Below are 22,713 nucleotides of genomic sequence, written 5' to 3' on the forward strand. Positions count from 1 at the left end.
TGGACGCTTGAGGAGCCGTCAAAATCTTTTTCGGAGTTGATGGAGCCACTGGTTTAGATGGCCCGGTTGGCGTCGACGGTACGGCTGGCGTCGAGGGCACAGCCGGCATCGATGGCACAGCCGGCATCAACGGTGCAGCCGATTTCTAGAGCATAGCTGGCGCAGAGGGTGCAGCTGCGTTGATGCCGTCAACGACCTTGACCTATGTTTGGACTTATAGCTCGAAAGATCCTCAAATGACATGTCATTGTGTCAAGGCCTCAACGGCTCTCTATGAGGATCTAGCCTTCGTCCCAGCGTCGAGGGCGCACAGGATTTGGCTCGAGCCCCTTCCTTACCGGCTTCTTTGGAAGGCGCAGCAGGAGCATGGCTTGCTGAGGGTTTTTGTTTTTGAAATGTATTTAGCATTTAAAATCTAAATGCTTCCCATTCGGCAGGTGTGAAGCTTTTGGTGGGACAAGATACCCTGTCAGAGGAGGTGTGACGACAAAGTCGAAGAAAGCGACCTGTGGTGCCTCTTTTACAACTTCCTCAACGACGATGAGTGATGGCAGCCACTCCTCGACCTTGATCTTTTAACCTTTTTTCCTTCGATTAGAGTCGCCTCTCGATTTGGACAAAGGTTTTTCCAATGGGGATTTTTGGGGTTTTTACCTACCAGCAATTTCCCCTTTCGCTCCTTCAGAGCCTTAACGGTCACTGTCTGGCACTTCGAGCAGGCCGAGGTCTTATGCGCCACCCACAGACACGACAGACAAACACGGTGTGGGTCGGATAACAACATCTTAGAATTACAGTCCCGACACTTCTTGAACCCGGCCTTTGGGGTAGTAGGTGTTGAGGAGGAAGAAATGATTGCAAAGAACCAAAGAAGCGTGCCGTAGTTTCTTGAACTGTTAGCTTACTTGGAAAAACTGAATGGAAGCCAACGGCCGCTGCGTGTGCCATATATACCATTGATGACATCATCCTTGAGACTGAGGCCCTTAAGGGGCATCGAGTCGAGTGCATCGATGCACAGTGCCCTCTGCTGAAAAGAGAATTCAAAAGCAGCTGAAGCTGGATACAGTATATCAAAGAGGAGGAATATGTGGGAGGACAATACATTCAAAACAGGTTTACTTCTTCCGGTCATGCATTATTAACAGCAATGTCTTCCTGTGGTACTACATGCACTGCTGGTCAAACCAGTCTGAGTGAAAGCAGGGGCACATGGTCATATGTGTTTGTTTCCCCATGTTTTGTTGGGAGCGTTTTTACTCCCCGTTTTAATTTTTTGTATATATTTGCCTATTTTTTGTGAGTATAAGGGGCCGATACACACCTTATCTGTAGGGCTAGGTACAAAAATCAATAAAAGTTTGAATATTGACCTTATTGACTTTCCCGGAAGAAGCACTATACTGGCCCCCACAGGTATTCAGTAAAACTTAAAGAGGAAATTTGGGTTCGAGTGATCCAACAAGAAGATTTATCAGGCGATCAGCAGTGGCTAAATCTCTTGCAACACAAGAGCAAAAGAACAGTAATCAATTCTATTGGTCTTGCTGTTGGTGAGCAATTCCTCTATGCTGAAACAATAGCCCCATAAATTAGTACGTGAGAAAAGGCAAATTATTGGAGGAGGAAAACAGCCAACAGATCCAATGACTTACTGTTGCTCTTGATGCATTGAGCTTCACTAGGGAGCTACCTCTCCGAGTCCTGTATAAAATGACATTTCTAACAGAGACCCCAACAGTGAAGAGCACCAACTCCGTAGAGGCAGCATTAGTTTTGTTGATGAATGCCATCCCTGGGCACTGATAATACCCAACCACCTGTTTTCCATCATTTCTAATACAGTAAAACTTTGCCCCCTAACATACTGAACAAGAGGCTCTAGGGTAAGAGAGGCTATAGGAGTATCCCTGGTATATTAACTTCTATAAATACAATAACCCATATGCCGAGAGATCAGAATTGTACTACTGCTGTTCGTGTTAAATTCTTTTATTCCATTAATCGATTTATCAAAAATATTGTATGTCAAAACCTCATTGTATCAACACTATCACTTTGGTGTACTGTAATTATATACAACTATATTGCATATTATACAAATTTACTAAAAACATGTATGTATACCCATTATTACAGACTAATCAGAAATGTTGACATTGATTCATAAGTAAACTCAATAGCATTCCTTCATTCATGCTCATTCATAAAGTGCAAACGTGCTAATTATCCAACTTTGATTTCGTGTAAAAAAACATGAAATCTTCGACTCGTGTAGTTTCTTGCTAATTGTTGTTGCATGCATTTCATCCGTTTGTTCTGTCTCTTTTGTCGGAGTTCACACTGGATTCAAGCGGGCTCGGTGTCAACCCAGCATGAAGTCTTAGTGTCATCTCATAGCCTTGTGTGGCAGTTACCAGAAAGACAGTAACGAACAGATGAAATGCATGCAACAACAATTAGCATCACAGAAAACGCCAGTGACAACAATCAAAATAGTCCACGAAGCCGGACAGATCGTGAGAAGAAACTTCATATGGATAAACGAAAAGATCCAAAGTAAAGTGAGAAACGACACAAGAGTCGAAGATTTCATGCAAGATATGCTGAATCATATGTACCTGTAATAATAAGCAAAGTGGAATTGTAGATTGTTAATGAATACATGCCAAATGATGTATAAACAAACATGAATGGCGAGCATCCAAAGGTTTACAGACAAAATAGCCCTTGAAGACGTTCCACGGATTAGATTGTATGCCAAGAAGGAACGAAAAATGTTAGGACAGGCTACATTTTGGATTATTGCCCTTAAGTTTTTTTTTTTTTTTACACAAAATCAAAGTTAGCTAATTAGTATGTTTGCACTTTAAGTATGAATGAAGGAATGCTACTGGGTCTACTTATGAATCAATGTCAACATTTCTAAATAGTCTGTAATAATGGGTATTTATATATGTGTAGTAAATTTGTATAATATGCAATATAGTTGAACATAATTACGGTACACCAAAGTGATAATGTTGAAACAATGAGGTTTTGACACAGAATATTTTTAATAAATAGAATAAAAGAATTCAAAATCTTATCTACAGCACTGGTTGTTGGTGTCGAGGTCGTAGTAGTTTACACCGTATTTTTTTAAAGTTGGGAATAAAATGATTTTTTAAGGAGTAAAAATGTCCATTTCCCAATGGGAGTATTTTATAAGCGAGTAAATAGGTCTTAACTGGGAAACTGACCTGTTTTTATAATAACTATTTCTTTGCACCTAGTTATTCATACACAATAAAAGATACATGTTTACCACTTCCGGTCAGGCAGTAATAATATAAATGTCTTCCTGTGGTACTACATGTACTGGTGGTTCAAACCTATTCATGGAGCGGTTCGATTTAAAGCAGGGGCACATGGTCATATGTGTTTACCATTTTTTGTTGGGAGTATTTTTGCTCCCCGTTTTTATATTTTTGTGTGTATTTGCCTATTTATTTTAAGTAAAAGTGGCTGATACACACCTTATCTGTAGGGCTGCTAATAGCAGTAGTGCAATTCTGATCTCTCGGCATATGAGTTATTGCATTTATAGAAGTAAAACCTTGTCCACCTGCTCCCATATGGCTTTAGGGTGTATTGACTGGCAAGACATGCAGGAGTTTGTAGATCGATTCAGGCCCAGTCATAGCAACAGAGTGGGTCTGACACCAACATCTAGTGATTCTAGTCTTGACACGGTTTCCACTTCCAGTGCTACATGAGCCATTGGTGCCATGACTGGGCCAGTGCAGCACCCACTGCTTGCGACTCTTAATAAAAATTCAAGTGGAGACTGCAAAAGGAAGGACTTCTAGAGGCGAGGAATCTGTTGGAAGAAGGTATCCATTTGAAAATATTTTACATACCCTTATTTTGACATACAGTTTTTCTTTTCCTTTGCCTGGACCTGACAACGGGCAGTTTCAAATGGCTGATGCTGGCCAGGAGCAATTTCATACTACACGCTGATGCAGTGCCATTTCTCTGCAGCAGCTGTGAAGGCATCATGAAGCAAGACAGACAGACAGATTCAAAGTTCAAATAAAATACTTTTATTAACTTAAATGTCAGGATGGTGTAAGGCCTAACTTGCTCTATGCTAAGGTGGGATTTCCCTACATAAAGAGACTAAGGATAGCCTGAGTCGGGAGTACAACTTAAAAGTCTGTCTGTGTCCAAAAACTATACTTGCCCTCACAACTAAAGCTAAACAATGTGTAGGGATCTCAACAACAAACTAAGTAGTGTTCCAAAATAAATTTGAGTTTCTTCCAGCTCTTGGCTTCTTTTCCAGCTGCCATTCCCCAAGTACGAAGCAGTTCCACAAAGTCTCAGGAGTTCCCCATGCTAAGAAAACAACACAGTTTAAGCACGTTCTCAGGGTATCCTTCACCAAAACGCAGTTCCAAAAGGGTCTCTGGGTTCAGAAATGGCCTCAGGTTTCCCTTCCCCAAGTCAACACCGCAAATCTTGAAGCCTCAAGGTTCTATTCCCCAAGTTCAAAGCAAATCACCAAAACAGTCTAAGGGTTGTCTTCTCCAAGAAAAAACAACCGAATTCCAAAAAGGGCCTTGGGGTTCTCTTCCCCAAGACCTCAGCTTGTCCAGCTTGCCAGCTCACACTTCGTTTTAGTCTCTTAATACTCAAAACCAGTTCCAGGTGTGAGACAAGCATGGTATCAAGAGAGACACAGACTCAAGTGTTATAGATTCAAAACCTACATTCACTATAATGATGATGGGGTTGGCGTAATACCTAACTGGCCCTAACTCTAAAGGGATGGTTCCCTCAACTGATGTTTCCAAGGGACGTCTATGTCTGAAAGCCCAAAACCAGAATCCGTCTGTGTCTAAACCTATGCTTGCCCTCATTCTCTGATAAAATGTGGTAGGAAGTCTCTTTAAAGAAATAATTGTGATTCAAAAAGAAATGTATACCAAGGGTGGTTTCATGTGGCCTTTTCAACGGGTGTGGCTTGGTCAGTATCATCAAAAATCAGCACAATCAAAAAGAGGTTGTTCGTTAGCTCTTCTTCACCAAGTTCTTGCACTCTGTTCAAACAACTCCCAATGTCTTTAGTTCCTCGGGACCTTCTTCCCCAAATTTTAGACCAAACAAAAATATAACAGTTTCTTCCAGGCTTCTCAGGGTTCCCTTCCCCAAGTGTATGCCTTCACCAAATAAGGATTCACCTTTGTTAGGCCTCTTAGGGATCCCTTTGCCAAGTTCAGGCCCCTTCAGTTCCAAACACAAGTTCAGTTTCAAGCACAAAATTCAACTTGTCAAGATGTGCCCTTCTTTTATTTACAGTTCCTTTCACACACAACCTGCTCATTGGGTGATATCAGAAACTTTTTCGAAAACACTTGGTTCTTTGCTTCTCCTAAGCGTGATCACTCTGATCTTTAGCCTCCCTCTGTATTTCCTGTACTTGCTCTTCTTCTGTCCTTTCTCTTTTCAGGTGCTTCCTGCACCCCTTTGTTATCTTTCACTTTACTGTGCACCTTCTTTGTCTTGCTCTTCTCTTGCCTTGGCGGTCTTGCCTTTGGGATCACTTTCTCTTCACTGTGCCTCCTGCACATTCACTTATTTACTTGTGTGCGCCCTCGCACCTGTTCTTTTACTTTCCTCGCTCTTGCACACTTGTTTCACTCTCTGGTGCTCACCTGCATCTTTCTTTCACTTTCGGGTCCACTGGCATCCATCTTATCTCTTTTCAAGTTCTTTTCTTCCTTTCAGCTCTCTCTCCCTTTTCATTCCCTTTCCGATATCCTTCGTGCCGCATAAAAACTGTCTTTCTCCCTTCCCGCTCCAGCTAGCCGCACGTTTCTCTTGCGGCTTGAAACTCGCCATGTAGCGTTCCGCTGGTTAGAGGTCCTCCTCGGGCATACAGGATTGAGGTCAGGATCACAACACTTGCACCTTGAACCCCCTTGGGTCTGGCACACGTCCGAGGGGAACAAGCACTTCTCCACACACCGCCATCTGGACCCAGGATGCCTCAAGCCGGCTCCCTAGCCACGCTGCAGCCCATCACAAGCACTGGGCCAACGTCTCGGCACGCCGCTCTCCTCCATATCCTCCAGGGTGCTCTCCCTTCAGCTCCCTGCTCCTTGGCTTCTCACCGGATACACAGCTCGCTCTATTGATAGTGCAAAACCACACCTTTTTATACTTACAACAGGAGTCAAGTGGAGTCAGGTCCAAGTAGTCTGTGTGAAATGCCAGTCACGCAGCCAATAACCCTAGGCTTTCTTGCCCAGACAGGGTTCTCTATCACTGCCCCTGTGTTTTGGTTCACCTTCACTTTGGTTTCTCCTTACCAGTCTCTTGCCCTTGCCACAATGTGTTCTTTCACACAGTTCACTCTGTGATGTATACTTTCCTTCACCACATTACTTTCACACTCTTCAGTAATGCTTATCACTTGCTTTTCACTTTATTTCATAAGATTTGTTCATTGCCTTTCATTATTTATTACGTGTGTTTCGCACATGCTTGCTTTCCATTCATAAGCTTATCAAAGCTTTCCTTTAGTTTGGTATTCAATAATTCTCAACTCAAGACGCTTTCTCTAATTGTTTAACTTGCTCGTATAACCCCTCACTTTGGGATCACTTTTGCTTGCATATCCATTTTCATTCACACAGCAATTACATTTGCCCTGCAGTACACCCAGGAGCAACCTGTTATTAGTGTTCCCTTTTGTTCACTCACCAGTCCCCGTTGGCTCCTCCAAGAGTCTTCTTTTCTTGATCCCTGCTCCGTGTCCACGGATGACCAACAGCTGTGACCCTCCCGCGGCCTGTCCAGGACTTGGCGTCGCAGTCTCTCTTGGATATTTGTCGGCATCCAGGGAGGACCATCTTCGGCAGCCCCCCTTCGTGACAGGATTTATCTCCTCGCAGGCACGATACAACCTGCCCGGCAGCTGGTCTCACCTCTCAGATTGTCGGATCCACCTTTCATGCACCTGCAACCACTTATCAAGGGCGAGTCCTTAAGCCCATTTGCCGGACCATGGCTACTGGGGATCGGCAAGATTCTATAAATGCAGGGGGAGGGGATGGTTGGTCATTACAAGGAGAATACCATGCCTTAGACATTCTCCCATTTAACCTCCTAGTATCAATATATTGATGCCATTTTCTAGGGTCATCCTTGAAGGAAGAAAAGGAAAAAGGATAAAAATACCCCATAAAAGCTGCTGGGACTGAAGGTTCATCGTGGAATGGAAATGGGGAATACCCTGTCTCACTCAAGGACATCCCAATTCCATTCCACAAGTCTCATCTACCCAGGTGACCTTCTCTCGAATATCCACCACCAAGGTCGGCTCCAAAAGCCCTTCTCTGACCACTCGAGCAGAGGATATTGGGGAGAAAGTTCCTCACACAACCTACTGGCTTGTCTCGCCCGACTCCCTTTAAATGAAAGACAATCCAATTTAGTTCCAATACTATACTTACCTCTCTTGTGCTCTTCACACATCCCAATGCATCTAACATGTTCCAATTCCCACCTGTTGTCTTCCATTGCCTTTGGCTTCAGCCTCTATGATCCTATGTTTACAGTTAGCAAATCCCACCAGTTTGAGATTGATTTCATCTGGTTTGTACATGCTGCTCCTCAAGCTGTCCCCACTGTATGATAAGCCAGTTACTTTGAAGCACGTTCGTTTGCTAATACAATTTAACCACCAGCACCACACCCATCAGAAATTCTATTTAATAATAGCTGTGGGCTTATATGGCTCAACACCAGCAACACTTAATGCTCAAAAATAAGTTAAAAGGTTAGGCAGCCTCCAAAAAGGTTTTTTTCTAAGCATCTGACCTAAGCTCCACCTTATGCAACTTCAGTATAAGCTACTGGAGAGGTGGGGATGGGGGCGTTAGCATATCGGGACCGTGACATAGGACTCAGTCTAGTCCCGCAAGATGGCTGTCCTGGTGCAGATTTAAAAAGGCAGGCTATCTGGGCACTCAAATGCCAGTAGAGGCAACCGCTCCAATCGGTTGTCTTTAAGCAGACTACCACTACTCCTCATCCAGACCCTGCCTTCTTCCAGGCACCTTCACAGTATACAAAATCCTGGATCCTGAGCATGCTAGTCATCAGAATGATGCCTGTCCAGACTCAGCTCTCAGCTTTGCCTGGACAAACCCACTTAAGCATAAGCACTAAGTCTATGTTGCAGTCAACACACTTAACTTCTCGAAACAAGGTTTAGCCGGAGCACAACAGACTTGCTCCCATTTACCAGGCAAGCTATGCTTTCAGTGCCTATACATCACAAATATTTAGCCATATAAACAAGCTCAGAACCTGCCTAAACTCAGGAATCCAGGAATTTAATTTAAATGCAAGTTCAGTGTCCACACTTCGGCACAGGTATAGTTTAACAACATTTGCAATAAAACAGTCGCCATCTTTAGGACAAAGACAAAATTTACACTTCAGTATAGCAGATTAAACCTACATGCATGAGACTGGGGTACACAGGAGCATACTGAGATTGTATTCATCTTGACCATGCCTTCCTTGTTGTGCCCCAAAATGTGAAAGTTATTTTACTCATACTTCTTGACCTTAGCTGTGGTTAGAGCTGTAGAAGTGACAACTTGAGACTTCTAATGTATTTGCTTAACTTTTGGCACAGAAGGGTTTGTGCTATGTCTTTCGCCCTAACTGGTGCTTTTAAACAAAGCACCAAAAGGACAGCTGGAAAAGAAAGGAGAAATGGCACGTGGCAGGTTTGCAGCCAAATAAGCTGTTAAAGAATTCACTACCATGGTTTCAGTAAATATGCTAAATAGAGTCAGTCCTACTTGGAATGAATGAGAACAGTAGATGCACAGTCGGCAAAACATATTTTTTTAAAGAACACAAATGCTCTGAAGAATTGATTAACATCACTGGAGAGACTGACCGAGGGAAACAAATTCAATGAAAACGCCCAGGATTCTACATTAAATCAAACCAGTATCTCTATCTAAATGACAGAAGGTGACTCCTGAATTCTTTAGGAAGCAAACAGGAAGATATAGAGCAAAGACAAAGAGTCTAAGTTGGGGAAGGGACCAGGACTTTCCTACTCAACAATTCTCATGAAGTTGTTCCTGATAGCAATCCAAGACCAAGCAGAAGAAAAACGAGCCACCCAGAAGGAATAGTTCTTAGCAACTAGAGGGGCATGGAGTGAGATAGAAAACAGTGCATCAAGATAGAGAGTGGAGTTCAGGTGGGTAAGAGCACTGTTTGTGGCTTAAAACGGAACCGCTACTGTTAATACCCATAGCTTACAAAAGGAAGAGAGGAACCATAGGAAGTGGTCAACCTAAAGGAGGATCATTATGGGCTGGTCTGTGCCCATATATTGCCCCGCGGTTGGAAAATTGTACTGTTCTCTACAAAACTCAGGATTGAAGGAAATATATAGAGATATATTTCAATAGAGACAACCATTTTCAGAACTTGGATTATTTGTTCCAACTTCTGCTAGACCACATACATTGGACGGAGGCAGAGATCCTGGATCTTTAGCGCTTCTTGTTTGAGGAATCTCACAAAGAGGAAGCAAATTATCGGATAAAGAGCTAAGTGGGTTGGGTGAAATGTAAATAAAAACTGTGAAAGTAAAAATCCTGGTATATGTAAAATGTAGTGCTGGTAGGGGAATTTTTAGGGTTAAGGAGGGTTTAGTGGGCTTGTTATTCACTGGTTTAGGTTTAGGATAGGGGTATAATAAATATTTATGGCAAGCTGCAATGGGGTTGGAGATAGGTTTCCTATTCATTTTCTGTTTATTTGGCATTCACTATTATGCAAATAAAATGCTTTAGCGCACTGAAGAGTTAGTGTCGTGTGAGAGTTCAGGGTAGGATAAGGTTTTTAATTAGAGTTAGGGGAAGGTTGAGGAATGGAGTGAGGGCGATTGTGGCAGTTTCGTTAGAGTTCTAGGGCATCGTTAGGGTTATAGCCTTTTACTTTTCCTTGTACTTTTATACATCTAAAAATAGCTTTTTTGGCGACCTTATTACTAGCCACATTTCCACACTTTGCATTGCTTGCATTGAATGAGTACATTTTTTGAGACTTTCTGCAGACAGAAACCTATATGCCAGTGGAGAAGCCAACAACAGAACTCAAGGCACACCATGGCGCAACAGTTGGGGAGAAGAAGCAGTCCAGCCTCCTGAGCTTGCAGGTTTCGGTTGGAGCCGCCATTGGGAACAAACCTGAAGAAAGAAGTGCCAACACTAAGGCGCCCAGGAAAGCTGTGGGACTGTAAGGAGACCAGGAAAGGTGAGAGGCATAATGGAAACGTGGGACTTCCGTCTGACACTAAACAAGGAACCAGGCCATTAAAAAATGTGCTGAGCACCGCTGATCTGCAAAGGGAGGGGCAAAGCAGGTAGCAACGCTGATTAACAGAAACCAAAGTCCCAGAGGGAAAAGAACATGCCAGAACCAAAAGGAGAATAGGAAATAATGTAGATATGGAAGCTGTTTGTAAAAAGTCACTTGAGGCAGCAGTATGAAGAGAGAGGCATGAGGAGAACGGATCTAGCCAGGGACAGCAGACCTGGAAACGGGGGGGGGGTGGAAATGCTGCGACTTAGGTGCCAGTGAATCGGAGGGAGAGAACACCAGAGGCTAAAAGGAAGACCCTATGACTGACATCCTGGAATGTCTTTGAAGTCTGTAGTCATTTGGAAAGGCAGGACCAACAACTGTGATGAAGACAGTGAAGGGGGCCAGAAGCCTGATTCCCGTGGTCACCAGAGGGGTGAACAATGCTTGCCATTGCAACAGCACCATATCCTATACGGATAGCGAGATGGAGCACTATAAACCTATATCGGTAAGAAGCGAGTCAAGCACTCCTGGATGGATTCTAAATGGCGATCTGGGTGCTATATTGCTCTGAAGAGGAAAAGGTGGCAAAGAAGAAGCAAGTCGCTATACGCTTGTGACCAAGTTTATGACAAGAAGATAGGCACTACATCCCGAATGTGAGATCGATCAGTATGGAGAAGAGCAGCATCGCAAACTGCAAGAGAACCAAGGCAGTTGCATTTATCCACATCCTGGTAGTGATAGTTTAGAACAGTTCCAGAGAGGTATTCTTATTTAGGGTTCCGATAAAATCGATAAAGGCTACAGGCGTATATCCCAACTAACATTAATCTAAATACAAACCACATGAACTGTCATTTCATGGCGAATCACCAACAGATAGGATTTAAACCTTTATGTAGAAGGACACATAGGCTTGTCAACAGAACAAAGACATGTTGGGAATATTATGGGCACAGAACAGGAGATGCAGTCCTTTACATATAGAAAATACTGGAAACAAAATACTTCCTAGAAGAGGCATGCGTGACATTTGCTGGCATCGAGCGTTAAAGAGAATTAACTGACGTTAAAAACGCACAACGAACTCGTAGAAGCCACTTATCCACTGCCATAGTTGTGAAAATGTACCACTGGCCTGCGCAACCTGAAAGACCTATTCCTAACACTGCTACCCCTTTTAATAGGCTGTAGCAGGGACTGCTGCTAAAAACGTAATCACAAAAACACAAAGCAGTCTCTTAAAATGAACACGTCACTGGACACATTTTCCAGATAATTTCCAAAGATAATGGCCTTCTGTTACAAGAAGACAATTTGGTAGGGGGGCGTGGCTAACTAGCCATGGACTAGGACGTGCTTTGTACTGAGCTCTGGTTGATCCGACATCAATCCGCTGAATTATGCTTCAAAAATGATGCAAGTGCCTGGAAATTGAAGGGACGAGCGTTGGAACATATGCACTGCAGGAATCCTGAAGAGTGAGTCATCCGTGCTGGTGGATTAAAAGATAAATGGACTTTGTTAGGAGCGGCCGTGAGGATAATTTGTTGCCAAGATGGCGGCAAACAAAGGAAGTGCTGTCGCAGTCTGGAAGCGAAACAAATCCCTCTGAACTGCACGGAGCGTGATGCAGACGACTGCCTTTTGGAACGTATAGCACTCTTGATTGGGACCGTGTTAATGGATCAACGCTCCCGGGCCCGAATGATTGTAGCGGTTGGAAATTGCTACAAGATCAACAAAATAAGCTCCGAGGGCTGGGGCGGCTCGTAACCGTATACAGAGACAGCTGGATCCGCCGTATCAAGCGGAGCGGAAATACATCAGCCGCCAGCAACCAGCACTAAACAGTATCTCTCGGAACTGAAAGGCCGAGGTGGCACTCCTGAAACCTGATACAAGTATCGTTCCCGAATAGAAACAATGGAAGCAGAGGGACGCGATATGCAGACGCGGCTCCCAGCCGCTCATGAAGGTAGCCGGGCTTGCAAGACGTGGTGACATGATATGTGAGGAGCAGGCTATGGCACTGAATGGAAGTTGTATGTGCTTTCGAGCAGCAAGCCCTTAACACGGCTGATGGCAGTGGACTGCATCAGTACGAACTGTGTGGGCGTCGGGTGGCACTGAAGACATTAGGAGCTGCCGGGCTCTGCAGCACGTAAGCCGCTGCAGCGGCGAGTATACGCTGTGACCTACAGAGCGGGTTGGAAGTGCTTGGGGCGGGCGTTGCCTGCCACGGCCACCGTGGTGTTAGGCTCAACAGAGCCGAATTGCGCACACGGAGAGCTGCCGCCATAAGATAAGATCCGAATCAGGCCCGCGTATGCAAACTTACATACCAGCGAGCTGGTGGATGTGCAGGGCGCATAGCAAGAGACAGTGATTAGAATCCGACGTGGATACAACTGAACACTTACAGTAGAATGACCTGGGAGGCCGCGGACGACCTGTGTAGTGCAGCAAAATCATACCCCTTAATGTGGCACAAGGTGGCTACTGAGGGTGAACCAAGAACCAATAAGTGAGTGTGTTTAATATAACCTCAGAGAGGCACCCAAACCCTGCTTGCATTACATGGGCCCAGGCAACCTAACCACAGGGGGAGGTGTCAGGGGACACGTGCGCCAACAAGAATTACATGTGGAGAGTAAAACGTAGGAGGCTACAATCCACCTGAAAAACAATTATGCGCCATAGCAAATGCAAGTTGCAAGATAGCAACCCCAACGAAGTGGAAGTGTCACAACAACAGCGCATAGCCGGAGCCAGACACGTACGAAGAGTAGCGCTATGTCGGTGAAAGGGCTGAGAGCCAAGACCAAACAACCTACAATGGAGGTCTTTGCGAAAGCACAAAGGACCCCTACAACATTGGCACAGAAAACGGCCACGACTCCTGCGGAAGAAGCCACAGAAGGAGACAAGCATCAGATCCTGGAGGCTATAACGGAGTTGAGCACCAAATGGGGCTCGGCAATGGTGGACCTACGGACAGCCCTAGAGAACAAAATTGATGCGGTTGGAACTAAACTTACCCTGCTACGACAAGACGTCAGGGCGCTGGCAGAGAGAACGAGTGGTCTGGAAAGCGCAGTGAAGACCAATACAGATGTCAGCGCGAATAATGCAAAAGAGGTCCATGTGCTAAAACAGCAGGGTGCTAATCTTGAAAATCGGGTGGAAGAAGCAGAAGGAAGGGCGAGAAGAAATAACATACGTGTGGTCGGCCTGCCGGAGGGGGAGGAAGGCCAAGACCCCACAAACTATGTGGAGACCATGATCCTCCAGGAGATCGAAGCAGACATGCTCTCACAGGGGTTCACAGTGGAGCGGGCGCATCGCGCCTTATTGAGGAAGCCACGACCCGGGGCCCCGCCGAGACCGATAATCGCGAGGATCTTGAACTATAAAGACAGAGAGAAGATCCTGGAATATTTTCGCAAAGGCGGAACAATAGAGAGAATCCACCAACATCATGGCATACCCGGATTACACGATGCTGGTGCAGAGGCAGAGGTACAGCTACGTGGCCGTCAAAAGGAGGCTGCGTGCGGCAGGCATCAAGTACATGCTCCTGTACCCGGCAAAGCTGAAGGTGCTACATAAGAGCAGAGCGCTTTTCTTTGACACTCCAGAGGAGGTGGTGTCCTGGCTGGACCTGCAGGGTTGCCCAGAACAAGAGGCAGACCGAGACCGGCAGGAGCATGACAACTGAAGAGCCTGTGTCACAGACATTCAGGGGGTAAGTGGGAGGGTGGCCCTGTTTATATTGGGAAAAGTGAGACCGGATGGACAATGTGTAGCTTTTGGGCCTTGTGCTCCACATGGACAGGAATATAGTGGGTAAAATGCAAGTGGGAGCTGCATAGCATTAACAAAGCGTAATAAACTTGAAAAATAGGAGCAACAGTACGGAAGCATCCCACCCCGGAAATTAGTAGTCGAGTGGCCATTTGGGCGGCTTCACCCTACTGAGCCCTGAGCATAGGCTTGTGCTGGACAGGGCTAGATGTGGGGGTGCCTGAGGTCCAGGAATGGAGCTGGGAAACAGTTGGGGAGGGGTTTGTTGGGGAAGGGCTGGGAGGGGGGAGGGAAGGGAGGCGGGGAGTTTGGTGTGTACATAGTTATGGGGAGATTAAGTTTGAACATGAGCCTACATAGAAGAGCCGGATGGTTGAATCTGTATTGCGCGGGCGGGAGGGATCGGCTGGAGGTAAGGAAGAGGAATATTAACGAGCCATGGGCGATCTTAAAATAATCAAATGGAATGTCAGGGGCGCCACACGTCCGGTTTTAAATATTACAGGAAGTGGTGGAGACGGATGGGAGGATGGTCATATTGAGGGGGCTGGTGGAGCACAAGGAGATAAGCATTGTAAATACATATGCCCCCGACCAGAACACGGTGGCATATTTCAGGACTCTGTGCACCAACCTTAGTATGTGTGTGGGTAGTGCGGTGATCTGGGGTGAGGATTTTAACTGTGTAATGAACCCCAAGGTAGATAGATCAGATAGCAGGATTGATAGGCCCACCCCAGCGGCTAAAGCGTTACGGACGCTGCTAGATGATTTTGGCTTGGCAGATGTGTGGGGAACAAAATACCCCAAGAAAAGCAATATTCGCACTACTCCGCCGCGCAGCAGCTACATACAAGATTATGTATTTGCCATGTCAGATGTAATTACAGAGATTACTCAGATAGAATATAAGGTGAGGGTCCTCTCGGATCACTCGCCTCTGGTTCTCGGGTGGCAATACTGCCCCCGAGAGCACGGATTCCGACGTGGCGCCTCCGAGCAGGGGCGCTCAAAGACCCAGTCTTTAGAGAAGATATAAGAGAAGAGATTAGTAACTACTTCAAGATGAATACTGGTAGCGTTGACTCAGCAGGTACTTTGTGGGAAGCCTTTAAGGTAGTGATGCGGGGGGTTGCCATAGCAAAATCAAAGGGCCTGCAGGGCGGGGTCCTGGCTGACCTACAAAGATCAGAAGAACTAGAAAGAGCATTAAAAAGTGGAAGCGCAGATATGGAGCTGGCACTTAAGCTACAGCAGAAGTGTGCAGAACAATGGGAAAGGCTCTGCAACCTCAATTACAAAAAGTATACAGAGAGATAGCATGCAGGAGGGGATAAGACAGGGAGGCTCTTAGCGTGGCTATACAAGAGCGAAACTCCCAGACCCCCGATCAGAATAATAACGAGGGAAGATGGTGGGGTAGCGGACACCCAAGAAGGGGTCAACAAGGAGTTTGCAGATTATTATAAGGTGCTATATGGGGATAAGGAAGGAAGCAGCCATGAGGAGATAACCGAAACACTAGAAGATATAGGACTGCCCAAGATAAGTGGGGAGGAAAGAGGAGCTCGATGCACTAATTACTTTGGGGGAGTTAGAAGAAGTGGTGAGGCAGTTGCCCACTAGTAAGACCCCAGGGGCAGATGGGTTCCCGAGTGAATTTTATAATGTATATAGAGAGGAAGTGCTCCCCCAATGTTAGAAATGCTTAATGAAGCATTTGAGGTGGAACGGTTGCCGGAATCGCTCAGAGAGGCGAACATAATACCGCTTCCCAAACCTAACAAACTGGGACATAGCTGCGGCTCTTACAGACCTTTGTCGATGCTGAACCAAGACAGCAAGATATTGACAGCCGTCCTGGTAAACAGATTGCGATGGGTAATTAGCAAATTAATACACCCAGACCAAACGGGCTATGTCCCGAATAGGAACATAACTCCTAATCACAGGAGACTCCACCGGGTGGTCGAATGGGGTAGTAAGACTGAAGGCGAAATGGCGATTGTGTCTTTGGATGCGGTAAAAGTGGCCATGGCTGCTGGCGGCCCTGGAAGGGTACGGTGTGGGGCCCGGTTACATCAGGTGGGCGAAGATGCTATATAGTGAGCCGCTAGCCAGAGTTCGAACATGATCAGTGATATCCGAGAGGTGGCAACTCAGTAGAGGAACCAGGCAGGGGTGCCCTTGGTCCCCGATGCTTTACATTCTAGCCCTGGAGCCCTATAGCAATATAGGGCTCCAGGGCAATATACCTCGGGCAACAATATGATACGATAGGTATTGAGGTAGGGGGGTAACGACACCTGATATCCTTATATGCGGATGATTTGTTATTATACTTGAAACACCTGGAAGAAAATCTCCAGTACATCCTGGAAGTGATGGAGAGGTATGCGGGGCTGTCCGGGATAGCGGTGAATCCTCAAAAATCTAGCATTTTCCCACTGGGCAGCATTTTCCCACTGGGCAGCTATAAGGGGTCCCCTTCGAAAAGCTTACCGGTGTTACCAATACCATGGGCGGTTAGTTCTTTCTGATACCTTGGAATAGACGTGTACCACATGGCAGAAGAGGAGCATAGGCACAACACCCAAGTAGCCATTGGGAAAAATCGGGAAATGCATGAATTTCTGGGAGAAGTTGCCCCTAGCAATGATGGGACGAGGGGCAATGCTGAAGATGGTGGTCCTACCTAGGCTTCTGCATTATTTTAGCAATATTCCATACATGATACCCAAGAAGTGTTTTGCTAAACTGAACAGTATGTGTAGGGACTTCCTGTGGCATGGTACCCGGAACAGAGTGGCACTATGGAAGCTGCAGAACTTTTATGAAAAGGAGGGGATCAAACTGCCTAAATTTGAGGTTTATTATATAGAGAGCCAGCTATAGTATGAGGCCAAATGGCTCTCTGATGAAGCGACCCCTGAACTAAGGTTGTTTGGGCATGATTGTGCCCCGTTTTACTTAAGGGAAATTATCTAGCTGCCTGAGTCAGAAATGAATGAGCGCCCTGGGATGATGATGCTTGGGTGGAAAATGTGGCGTCGAGCATGCCGGATGATGGAGGACCCATTCCCATGCTCCCCGCAGGTACTGCTGGTTGCGTTGGCAGAGGGAGATAAGCAGCTGAGGGTGATTATTAGGACCTACTGGGAATCAGTGGGTTTGGTAACGTTAGGGGACATTTGGCAAGAGGGGACCATTAAGGATTTCGAAGGGCTTGGGGAAGAGGCGGGATTACATACAGGCCAATATGTTATGTATCATATAATGGTACAGAGAATTCTGTAAACGTGGCCTGAAACAGTATTGGCATCAGAACCAAATGCAATCATGGGGGCAATATATGACATATCGGAAGGGGGGCTATGAGATTTCTAGACTGTATGAGATGGTGATGACTAAGGTCGGGAAGGAGCTGACACAATTGAGACTAGACTAGGAAGCGGAAGTAGGAGCCCCGATAAGAGGGTGGGATGTGGGAACGTGCCCTGGGATACCACAAGAAGGTGTCAAGAAATGCAAGACTAAAACAAATACAATTGTATATAATTCACAGAGCATACATGACTCCTCAGAGGATATCCAAGTTTGAAAAGGCTGGGCGACAGGCGTGTCCCAAATGCGACAAGGAAAACGCTGACATGACACACATGTTTTGGTCATGCCCAGTAATTGAGCATTTCTGGGGTGAAGTGGCACAAAAACTAGCGGAAAAGGGGGGCCACGATCAGCATAAACACGGCTTGGGCCTACTTGCTGGGAGGGTTCCCCAGATCACGAAAACTTAAACATGTTTGGAAACTAAAAGATTTGGCATATGTGCTTGCAAAACGAAGGATTGCCATGGGATGGAAAACATGTCGCAAGCCACGGGTGGAGGGAGTTGCAGAAATGGGCGCAGGCTGAAACAATGGTATGGCAAGAGGCGAACAGCATGAGGGGGGAGGAAGAAGCAGGTACCCTGATGGCATGGAAATTATTAATAGCAGAACTGTTTGGAGCAATACAGGATCCGACAGAATCCGAGGGAAGTGAGACCCTGCCACGTGAAGCAGATACAGAATGCGAGGAACAAATAGGCTCATGAATGGGGGTGGGACGGGGTGGGGGAGCAGTGACCCAGATTAATGGGTGAATAATGAAACTGTTGTAAATTGCACTGCGTGTTTGGTTTCTATTGTTGTTTGGTTTGAATAAAATTAATAAAAATCTTTTTTTTTTTTTAAAGAAGACAATTTGGTAGCAATTGGTGATTTTCTAGGTGTTCTGTCGCCTGGTAATGAGAAACGGGCATGCCCATGTTCTAATTTATAAGAACATGTATTCCTTACTTTGCAAAAGTATAATGAGGAAACCGTGCTCCATACCTTTTTATTTCCCACCCGTCCTTCATCGGACTCAACGTCTTCGATCTGACTGGCATTTAAACCTTTTAATTGTCTGACATCTTTAACAAGTAGGTTATCGTTGAGGATGTATTCTTGCTGCACTGTAATACTGGTTTGAAATGCGAGCAGATCGCATCACCATGTGGTATTCCCTATAGTTTTAGAAAGCTAACCATGCATTTTTCTGGCAGCAGTCACTTCAAGAGCATCTTTTCTTAGTGTTCTGAAGTCACAAAAAAATATTGTCTAGATGTCTGCGTAGCCGTAGCTAGAGTAAATTAATTTCCATAGTACACATAGTCAGGCGAACCCTTGCAATGCCAAGACTAATGATTTTGTAGGGAAATACGAACTTATAAATACACGTCCTAAGGGCAAAGAAAACCAAACCTGGAAAACCAACATCCCTGCACTGAAAGCACTTCCTTCATTTTTGTGCATGGTAGGAGGACAAAATATTGGGCACGGAAAAAATTAATTCAATTACTTTACAAACATTGTTATTGCATTCAAAAGATATTTAAAATAAATGAAGAGTGAAAACGTCAGAATGCACAAAGCAGAAAGCAACAAGTGGTTCTTACTTGCAGGAATCCATTGTTGGCACTTTTCACAGTAATAAGACATCTCCTCTAGCCAGGAAGAATCCCCATCATCTCCAAGGTCACTGTTCAGCGAGTCTCCACTCATATCATGGGAAAGATCCACAGATGCCTGATCTTCTGACTCCACAAGCAGCAAGGTCTCACCCTCCACTTCACCCTCTTCCAGCCCTTCTGAGGTGGAAGTCCGGGTGGCCTCATCATCCATGTGATGGCTCATCATTTTTCTCAAAGCACCCCGGTTATCCATATGGCCTCGTCAGAAAAAGAAATCCATTTTATTTGACACACTAAGTTCAGAAAACTGAAAAGAGGACTCCTGAGAAGTATTGAAATCACATTGACTGAATTTTATGCTGAAGGATCTCTTGTTGAATAGACATTTAAAAGTTGTGCCGTGGTCTTGTTTCGGCGAAGAGAAATGCCCAATTCCAAGCCCATCTGGAACAACTGCAAATTAGCACACACATTATTTGTAAAAATGATCACAATAACTAGATTCCTTGTATCATAAAGTTAGGACTCTTGAGATCCTTTTGTCATGAGATTCTTTTCTCTATCCAGCTCAAGTTGTCTGGTCAACACAATTTGTTCTTCTAGCAGCCTTAGGTTCTCCTGTTTGCGAAGTTGCCTTTCAACGTCTCTGAACACTCCTTCTCGAAGCCTCTAGAACAAAAGAGACCATGTTAATGGACACGAAAGCCTTAACTAATGAATCTCAACATACAAACTGAGTGGAATGCAGAAGACACTGGCTTAGTTTGATTGGCTGAACGATGATGCGGCCACCATTCCACAACTGTTGTCATGTACACTTCAGGGGGCCGAGAAGATTGACTGGACCAAGTACTGCTGATCAAATATTCCAGCTCGATGTACCCGTCTGCATGTAACGTAGTGCATTTCGGAATGATTCACAAATTGCAGAATAAAGGCACACATAACACGTGCTTTTGGGTAGTTTTTCCTCTCCAACACATCCTAAACCCCCAGCCTACCTAAAACCGTTGTTATGTGACCTCATCAAACAGGAGCTTTTTGTATATTGCTTTAGCTACTCTTGCCATGTTGCAATTAATATTTATCTTGTATAGAGCTGGGCCATATGGACCAAAAGTTATATCTCAATAATGTTGGCCTGAATGGCGCTATACATTATATATCTCAATATTGTTCATGTGGGTTAATTGCTCAGTTGTAAGCCGCCAACTATATGTGAGATGTCACAAACACTTTTTTCTATAAGACATTGATCAAAATAAAGTGAAAATACAGGGTTCCTCTTCCTGTTTGAGAATACACATAGCTGTGTAAATATCAAAATCATATAAATAAAAAGATGCAGTATATGTAATGCATATATGTAAATATCTCAATGTTAATGCTATTGTCTCATCTTATATATCGATTTTGAAAATATATCAATATATCTCCAAAACTCAATATATCACATACAAACATTATTATAGGGGTCAAAATACAGAGGGAAAGTATAAAATACCATATGTTGCACCTATTGTGTATGTTGGTGTGACATTTTAGTCTGAAACAAAGATACCCAAAATAATACAACCACTAATCCTTTCTAAATGTAACCCTTTAGAGCGTTATTAATGGCATGTCACATATCATAGGGTGTATATATATATAAATATATCTATATATATATATATATATATATATCTATATATATATATATATATATATATATATATATATATATATATACACACACACACACACACACACGTCTCGTTTCGCCACAAGGACTATTCAAAGTCACATTGTGCTTTATTTCTACGTTTGCCATAAAAGCATAAGAATATACAATACATTTCTTCAGAAACCACTTAAAACATGTTACAGAAAAATACATTAGATAAAACGCTTGAAATCATAGTTCCTTTAAACTAATTGACATGTTCCCTTTCAATTACACATTATCAAGTCGATCATCTTCATTCAACTAATAAAAGAAAGAAGGCTAAAAGAGTGGGGAGACGATACTCGCAGCTCTATCAGCTAAAACAAAATTCATGACATTAAAATAATACTTCACAGACGGTTTAAACATCATCAAAAGTGCCTAGAATGCCTACACTACAATTGAAAGGACGTCTTCCCAAAGTGAGTTTTCATTCATGTGATACAATATTTTCATAACATGTATTACCCAAGGAATACTTTTACCTCCAGCTACACCCAGCACGTGTTTCAGAGCATATCAGTACTTTCCAAGGCCTTCGTTGCACCATAGCCTTATCCAGTAAAATACCAGATTCAAAGCAGTCTGTTTTCCTATCGGATGCACATCGAGCTCTATTCATTAAAACGTCCTAGTCAGGAAGTTGGGGAGCTACAAAGCTCTATGCTCTACCCACTCCCCATTTACTAACCCTCCTCTCCATATCCTGGAGACCCATATTTCTTAAGTTCTGGTACTTAAGAGCTGCATTGGGTTCAGGGTAGTCATTCAAAACGTTACAAGAAAAATGCCTTGTTAGCACTGATGAAAATGCAGCAAAATGTTTGGAAGACTAACAAAAGACTGTCAAGTAATTATGGTGAATATGTATTTATTATTACACTCAACACCAAAAATCTCTGGTGACATCTCATGGGAAACTTCAAGTTGCCAAAGGTCTGATTTTAAACTTAGTATTTGATCTCCAATGTTGAGAAACATATTTTTCTCACCATGTAAGGTCACATTCATCCAATATACCCGGTGTTTGTTTTAATTTACATTTAGGGTGAAGTAACAGAGAGAACAGACTCCACATGAAGTACCAAGTTCATTTAATTGGAACCACTTACCAGAAACACCAGATGTATAAATGATGGCATTAGCACAGGAGTAAAAATGTCACGTTGCAAGATACTTGCCAAGCTGAAAGAGTCACTGGCCGCTTCAATTTTCCCCACGCAAAGAACATATCATTTCTTTTTTTATTTGTTTAAAAGTTAAAAATGAAACCTTACACAATTTCTATTTTTTTCACATAAAATGTCAAACATAAAAAGAATCACATAATTTTAAATACAATTTATTTCTACATTCAATCATTTGAAAACATATCCTTTCATATAAATGTCCAAAAGACAGTTCCTTTCAAATAAAATTACTAATTTCCCATTTTCAGAATTGATTTTTCAAACTGAAGTAAAAGATAAAATCAGTGATATTTGGTTCCCTTCTAAAATACGGCACCAAAACACAAATCTGGTTCGTTCCATCAGCACGACAGGCAATTTTTGAAAATGTGCTCCTAGATATTCTAAATAGGTACATTCGACACAAATATGAAACAATGACTATCCCACTCAAAATATTACAAAACCGACAAGAGTCTTATCTAATATTTAGAATTTCTCTAGTTGATAATCGATTCAATCTAAATCTTTAAATTGATTTCTCTGAACGAAGCTGGGAAATTTCATTAAACAACGAGGGAGTTAATTGGGAGTCAATCTTCCTCAGCAACCTCTCTGAATAACGTATATTTCAT

At 43.9% G+C, this 22,713-nt stretch overlaps 1 protein-coding gene across 2 annotated transcripts in view; it reads right to left on the reverse strand.

Annotated features, from left to right (window-relative positions):
• KAT14 (lysine acetyltransferase 14) overlaps positions 1–19,721 on the reverse strand; it is a 939,559-nt gene extending 919,838 nt beyond the window's left edge. For both annotated transcript variants that reach the window (XM_069607541.1, XM_069607540.1), the window contains exon 1: positions 19,187–19,721. In XM_069607541.1, coding sequence (XP_069463642.1) covers positions 19,187–19,454 — 268 coding nt within the window. In that variant the 5' untranslated portion in view covers positions 19,455–19,721. The remainder of the gene's footprint in view (positions 1–19,186) is intronic.
• Positions 19,722–22,713: the final 2,992 nt, after the last annotated feature.

Source organism: Ambystoma mexicanum, chromosome 4q (genome assembly GCF_040938575.1).
Source record: "Ambystoma mexicanum isolate Mex_15411 chromosome 4q, UKY_AmexF1_1, whole genome shotgun sequence".
NCBI lineage: Eukaryota > Metazoa > Chordata > Amphibia > Caudata > Ambystomatidae > Ambystoma > Ambystoma mexicanum.